Raw genomic sequence first — 7512 nt, 5'->3', positions numbered from 1 at the left:
CCCATTCCCACTGGGCCAGATAACAGATATCTGGAGATATTTCTCCAGATATTTTTCCATGCAAAGTGGATGGTAGATACAGATAAAAAAAAAGTCTACCACAGATATTTGCCACAGATACTTTTATCTGTGGCAAATATATTTTTTATCTGTATCTACCATCCACTTTGCATGGAAAAATATCTGGAGAAATATCTCCAGATATCTGTTATCTGGCCCAGTGGGAATGGGCCTTTAGAGTTGGGTGTCGAAAAGATGACACGTAGTAACAGCGAAACACTCCCCTTTGTGTGTGCGCGCAGCTAATCTCGCGAATCACTGGATGCATCAGTGCCAAATTCATTGTACAAACCGTAAGTAGGCAAAGGAAGTAAATCTGTGAATACTTTTCACATATAGTTGATACTTTTGAAAAATCTTAATTTCATCAAGCTACATTTTTAAACTGGAAGTCAAAGGAGGTCAGAGCGGGCTGAAATTTGACCAAAATATGGAGACGACTGATGTCATAGTACTGACATCATATGAAATCTACGCGCTTAATAGATAAATTAGCACTCCAGACTTTACGGCGTGGACACAGGTGCAGTGCACAGAGGTGTCTGTGTCAAAACAAAGGCAAACATCTCTGTCCCTCTACTAGACAGGCATAGTTAAGGCACTCTTTTATTCAGGGAAGGAAGCGTGTCCTTCTCTACAGGGCGGACGTCAGCTTCTCCACCTCTCTGGAGGAGATGAACTTCGGCCGACGCCTCACTTTCCTCTTGGTGTTGTGCTTGAGGTTCCGCTGGTACATGTCTGCAACAAAGAGCCAGGAGAACAGGATAAAGAGACGCAGAAGGGGGGCAGTGCTAAATGGAACATTTCACCTTTTCCCAAGATAGTCTCACATGGCTCCTTACAAATGCTCACTATACTTTAGGACAGTACCATTTCTGTATACACAACACTCTCTGCATCTGAGGTGGACTGTGAAATCTTGTTTGAAATGACCATCGGTAGGCAGATTTGAGATTTTGAAACAATCCAAACTCAGTTTCAACATTCGAACTTTTCGGGGAAGAGAAAGGCTGTACAGTATAGTTTCCAATTTACATTGGAACACCCATAATGAGGACCAATTATGAAGATAAGGTTTCAAAATAGATGCGTTCTTCATTCATACGAGTAGGACACCTACTGCAGTACTGAAGCTCATAAGCACAATATCTCCCCTAGCAAGTGACAAAGTAGGAGTTGCCCCTTGGGATGAGTGGTAGAAATCTGGTCTCATGCGGGAGACTCGGGTTCGAATCTCCGGGAGGACATACAAGAATTGCAGCTTTCACACGAGTGAATGAGTGTCCAGATGGATCTTACAGGTTCATTTGGTTAGATTTATACCAGGTTATACCAAAGACTGTAAAAAATGGGACCCAATGCCTCCCTGCTTGGCACATCAAGGGTTGGATTGGGGGGTTATATCACCACTACTGATTCCCGAGTGCGGCACGGCTGCGGCTCACCGCTCCAAGAGATGGGTCAAATGTGGAGAACAAATTTCGCATACAGCAATGTATGTGACAAATAGTAGGACTTGCAGCTGCTACCTTGGAAGCTCAGGTAGTACTGGCGGTGGGCTTTCGTCACTTTGATCTCAGCGGTGTTATCGGCTACATAAGCCTCCTCCAGATCCCGGGACGTCACTGACGTTAGGCGCTGCTTATCATCCTAATTGGAAAAGGGCACAAATAAAGTATTTCATTAATCATTCTGAAAATATGTCTGAATTTAAAAACTTTAATCTTTTATCCGTTTTCATGCAGTTTATGTAATACAGATTATTATTATTATGATTATTATTAATCCCTAAGGAGATTATTTTTACTGTAAGCCTTTAATTGACTGCGATAGCAATTGCGCTCTAACCACTTGTCTATAAGGTCACCCCAGTTGCTAGGGGGATCTTTAATAACTCCTTGTAGAGGTTTGAGAATTGGAGCTCGGTAGAGATGAAACAAAATAACGTAACAAAATGACCCACCGGCCGTCCATACTCGACCCAGTTCTCATGGTCGCCTTTGTAGTACCACAGCCACTCAGTGGTCAGGATGTAGTGAGCTGGCTTAGCCACTGAAGAAACTGTGGAGAGACGACGAACCGGGATGGACTCCCGCGTCATGGCTAGGAAGTCCACAGGCCGTGCACCCGGGCTGCGAGATACCATCAAGAGAATCAGCAACCAGTTATGCTTTTATGTTCATTGATGAGTAGTACAATTTGAAAGGAGGAATTTACATAGTCACCTTTGTGTTTTGCGTGGGTCACAGTAGGTACGTTCAATCTCCTCCATGTGCTTCAGATCCCTCCAGCAGTCTCCTTCAAATATCTCCCACTTGTAGGGAAGGTTAAAGTGCACACGTACACACTTGTCTAGAAAAAGGATGAAATACCACAAATTTTGACTTAAAACATTTGAAATATCTTCTAAGGGAAATCAGTGAGTGACCCATCACTTTACAGTATAATCTGAAATGTTGTGTGTGTCTCTGCAAACAGCATGTGATATAGCCACATGCTCATCCATATTTAAAGGGACATGTCATTTTTGGTTGTCTAATCAGGCTTTTGGGAGCACCCGGGACAGTTTTTAAGTTGCTTGATTCAGTATTTAGATATTGGATATTCATTTTATCAGACACGGCTCATTTCTATACAAACCTCCATTTTAACCATGATAGATTAATCAAAAATACCTGTCCTTGGTTCAGGTGACTGATACTGTGCTCCTAATACGTGAGGAGGCAGTGTTTTTTCAATAACTTTTTTCATCCATTTTATTTAATTTCTTTTTTTGGAAAATTAAAATAATTATATACAATACAAATGTATTAAAAATAAAAGAAAAAAGGTATTTGAAAAAACACGGCCTCCTCCCGTATTAGGAGGACAATATCAGTCACCAGAACCAAGGACGGGTGTTTTCAATGAATTTATCATGGGTTAATACGGAGTTTGAACTTACAATGGGTATGTATAGGAAGTGGGCATGTCTGATAAAAAGAATATCAAATATCTAAATACTGAATCAATGTCCCGGGTAGTCTGGGATCTTTTCGAGGTTTGATCCGGACGGGAGAGGAAACCACTTTACGTCATGTTGTAGTACTCAAAGGACTACAATTTGCCGGAACTATCAAACCAGATTCAGTTTTAACCCAAAATAATTCCCCTGCGCTCAAGGACATACTTTTAGGGCCTACCTAATAAACTCCTTGATGCAGCGTAGTTTTGCTTTTGAAAAAAAAAAAAAAACGTTTGGGATATGCATCTTTTATTCCAACTCGTAGCGACTGGCAAGACTACACTAGACTACTCGAGCATTGAATTAGGGATTGGGGAAACAAACAGAGGGAACCAAAACAAAGCAACGCCACTTCTTCGGCTTGTAGTTTCTGGCTTAGACCGGATCAAACTGCCCGTTGTTAACGTTCACCGGGCTTTCCCTCAGAAAGCCTGGTGGGCGAGGTTAGTCCCGGGTGCTCCCAAAAGCCTGATTAGACGATAAAATGACGAAAGTTTTTTTGAAAGTGAATTATCCCTTTAAAAGTTGATCCTTTCTACTTGCCACCAAGTGAAATCAAAGGGGACTTTTGCAATAGTGGGAGTGCACAGTGGTGCTGATATCATGAATAGAGGGTATGCACGTCCACTGGGACCCGCCCTCCTAATCTAGACTGAGTGGCAAAACACTGAGCAGCATGGAGCGTTGGAGTTTGGAAGTGCTAGTTGCAAATCACTCAACGGCCCTGCATACCACCTGTTTCTAAATTGCACATAATGCAGGAGGCAGCAGGATGTTCTGTAGTTGAGAACGAGCGCTTCCAAACTCTGACACTTGGGAAAAATAATCCCCTGCACAGAATGTCTTGACGGAAAGTAGCTCATAACATGCCTATGGTGGATTTTTATGAAACAAAAACTTTGCAGATAGAAAGAGGATAATTCAAGCTTTCAGTACAGTCACAATGTTGGTGAGTTTAACTTTGTTTAATACTATCAGAAAGGACTTTTCTGTTTGGATGTATGGGCTGTCAATGGCAGAAATTAGTTTTTTGCCACTCAGTAGGCGTTTCCACATAACTTCCAGCAACATTGATGTCATGCGCATAATCTCTATTGGGAACAATGATTGCAGGGGTGGGTTCGGCACCAGGGCAGCCAATCAGAATTGGCTATCCAAACCAACCATTGTATAAGAGCAACTGTAAAGGATAAAAAAAAAACTCACCCTGGAATCTACAGTTTTTGCGGATGAAATGTAGGCAGATCTCATTCCTCTTATCTGTCTGAGTGGCAATCCTTGAGAGTGCTTCGGGAATGTTCTCTCTCTCTACGTTCAAATCAAGAGAGCAAGAATACATAAGATGTGAGTGTCAAACTATTCTTAATTCTGTCCTAACAAAAGAGCCTATGAAAACTCGACATGGAATTCATGAAAAACTCAGACCCGTGATGAATTCAAAACTATACAGGTATGCTATATGATGGAGATAATGTGAGGATGGGTGATGTTAATAATATTGTTATACTCAGAATCCTGGTGGTCTACAAATATACTTTAAATATGAGGTTTGAAAGTACTGTATTTGATGTTTCCATACACCTTAATTTCCCAATCACTTTAATTTCTCTTTACAACCCTCTCTCTCCCCCCTCTCTAGTGGACAACAGTCATACATTCTTAGAAAAAAGTGACATAGATTTTGTCAGAATAGTTTTATATTGCATGTCTGTCATATTTTTTCTGACCTAAAAAAGAACAAATATACTGTACCCGTGGTTCTACTATTTGCACCACATTAATAGTCTTAATAGTCATGAAGTTTACTTTGGTAAAGTACCAAAATGCAGATCAGTATAGATTCTGTACACACCTGATGTGACGAGGTGGTAAATGTTCTGGTAGATGAAAGGCAGGTCGTGAATGATGTCCCCACTGAGGCCCCTCTCCTCCAGCATGCGGCATCCATGTTGATCTATGATGTGCTGCCGCTTACACTTGTGGCCAAAGAGACAATCGCCCTGCACATAGTGCATGCACAAGTGCACCTTGGCACAGTTGTCTTTGAATGTACAGGTGCCATACGGTCCGGTGCCCTTATTGTAGTGAGAACACACCTGTGTGAGGGGCACACGTCGACATTAAGGGAGGACCACCTTGGCAACATCTGTGCATGCTGCCACACAATGTCAACATACTGGACTGTCAGAGGGTTAAGACAATAAAATAAAAATAAATAAAACCTCACACATTTAAGTGTTCTACATTACCTCACTGGACACGGACACTTCCCTCAGGCCAAACGCACATCAACAGGGTACTTTTTTTTATATTTTCTTTTTTTGTTTGTTTGTTTTCTTTTCTTTTGGTGTTTAAAAAAAAAGATACAGGTTCTCCCCCAGGTTCCTCGAGGCTTTTCTTCATCCACTTTTTCTTCGCCCCATCTGGGCTTTACATTTTTCTTTTTTGTCTTGAATTATTTCATTGACTGACCATGCCTCTGGTTTACACTTGGAACTACTCTACCAACCACACTACACTTTCTTCTTTCCCTCTTCACTGTAACGAGTGAAAGTGCTTCACATTCACAGGTTCATCATCCAATCAAAGAGGACTGTTATTTCACTGCACTGGTACCTTACCTACCGTCCACATACAACATGTATGTTAACTACTCTGGGTTCTTCCCTGTCCAGACAAGTTGAGAAAGAGTAGAAGTGAAAATGAAAGCAAGACCAGCTATAGCACTGACACACTGGCAGATAGAAGCACCCCGCCTATCAGCAGAAAAACCTGTAACGCAAAAACGTCCCACATTTAAATTGAGATCACATTGGATAACAAGAAATTGTGTTTCAATAATTAATCGATTTATTCCCTTTGAGAACACACTGTATGTCCAGCTTGGGGGAAGGGAAGCAGCCAAAATTTGAAAAAACGAATGTTTATGTTGTGATTTCTTTTCATCAAGTAAGTAAGTCTGGTGTGTATGTGTGTGAGGTGGGGGTCAGGTGGGGTTACCTCAGGCAGCAAACTGGGGTCATTCTGCAGCAGCAGTAGAAACAGGTCATCCTCACTCAGCTCATGCAAAGTGCACTCTCTCAGCAAAGGATAGTTGTGATCTGAACGGACATCATGGGAGAACTTACACGGCTTCCTACAGAGAACAAAGATATAAGGGGATCATCACTGTCTACTCTGGACAATGCATTACGTTTGATAACTCAGGGTCAGGGTTAGGGTCTGATCATAAGTCTGACCTCTCAATAGTCAGACTTAGGGTTTAGAGTTAGGGTTAAGCTTAGTTTTACTGAGATTAGGGTTAAGGCTAGTTTTAGGCATAGTTTTACTAAGGTTAGGGTTAGGTTCAGGTATAGTTTTACTGGGGTTAGGGTTACGCTTAGGTTTAATTGTACACCCAGAGTTAAAGCTGAAATTTAGAACTGATTTTAATATTTTAAACAATCTGTTAATACTACACATTAACAATCTGTTAATAACTAGCAAATCTGCAGTGGTTGGAATGGGAGTGGTCTCCCTCCCTAATCAACAGATTTTACAGACACCATCCTGACTCCTCCTACTAGCTGAGCCTGAGCTGAATGTGAAGTACGTTAGGCTGCAGATACATATATATGCTCCAAACTGAGTGTTTGTGCTATGGTTTGTAACCACAGGGACTGTAGAATGGAGGCTGCTATCACTACTTTCACTAGACATTCATGAGACAGTGGTGCTGCCATAGGTCAACAGCCCCAAACATTGATCGTGATGATCGAGCAAATCCTTAACAACAATAACTTGCCTTCCTTTCCCATATCTGCAGTTCCCATAAACGAAATATTTGCACAGGTGCAGGTTCTGGCAGTCGGTGCAGTCTTGCTTAGAGTAACTCCTGCAGAGTCGCAGGGACGTTTTGGCGACAACAATGGTACAGTCGTCGGTAGCCCACTCGTCCGCCTCCTCCCTGTTCCTCACCACCAAGAAGCGAGGACACTTCTTCACTATGTAACAGAAGAACTCGTCCTCGGTGATGTCGAAGCGCTGGAAGACTCGCCTGTGGAGCTGAACGAGAGGCATGGATCCTTTGTTGCTGCACAGGACACTGGTGGCATAGTGGATGATTCTAGCGTAGCTGCTGGACATTTTGACTGCCTGAGATCCACAGCGGAAGTGGCGGGTCCAACCATGGGCCGACTGGGTCGGTCGCAAAACACGTAGCCTACACAAACGCTGCTACTGTGGATAAAGAAGACGATTCCCCCAGTCGTCTTCTGTCTATCTATGGAGAATTATGAAGTGGTTAGATTATTACCGCAATATAAAATATGATATGACAAGTAAATTGCAAGTTTAAGATTTTAAGAAATCGATTCGCCTATGAACCCACTTCAACACACGAGGGCAGCAGAGAACCATGTTAAACTCGTTGCCAGGCTGGGCTTATAGTCCAGGCAAACTAGCTCATT

General features: G+C 42.2%; 1 protein-coding gene across 1 annotated transcript; it reads right to left on the bottom strand.

Annotated features, from left to right (window-relative positions):
• Positions 1-240: 240 nt before the first annotated feature.
• parp12b (poly (ADP-ribose) polymerase family, member 12b) lies at positions 241-7197 on the bottom strand. The gene is made up of 8 exons (XM_080754000.1): positions 6845-7197; positions 6065-6196; positions 4917-5160; positions 4271-4372; positions 2286-2412; positions 2024-2192; positions 1590-1710; positions 241-798 (listed from the first exon to the last, which is right to left on the bottom strand). Exons 1-8 carry the CDS (start codon positions 7187-7189, stop codon positions 695-697), a joined length of 1344 nt encoding a protein of 447 aa, XP_080610126.1. The 5' UTR covers positions 7190-7197; the 3' UTR covers positions 241-694.
• Positions 7198-7512: the final 315 nt, after the last annotated feature.

This window comes from Nannobrachium achirus, assembly GCF_963921795.1.
Source record: "Nannobrachium achirus genome assembly, chromosome: 23".
NCBI classification, from domain to species: domain Eukaryota; kingdom Metazoa; phylum Chordata; class Actinopteri; order Myctophiformes; family Myctophidae; genus Nannobrachium; species Nannobrachium achirus.
This window is presented reverse-complemented; position numbering and strand designations above follow the sequence as displayed.

Coding starts and splice junctions, on each gene's coding strand:
- parp12b (XM_080754000.1), bottom strand. CDS start 7,189: ATGTCCAGCAGCTACGCTAGAATCATCCACTATGCCACCAGTGTCCTG. Junction 2,413..4,270: donor CAAAAACTGTAGATTCCAGG/GTGAGTTTTTTT, acceptor TCCTTTTTCTAG/ACAAGTGTGTACGTGTGCAC. Junction 1,711..2,023: donor GGGTCGAGTATGGACGGCCG/GTGGGTCATTTT, acceptor TTTTCCAATTAG/GATGATAAGCAGCGCCTAAC.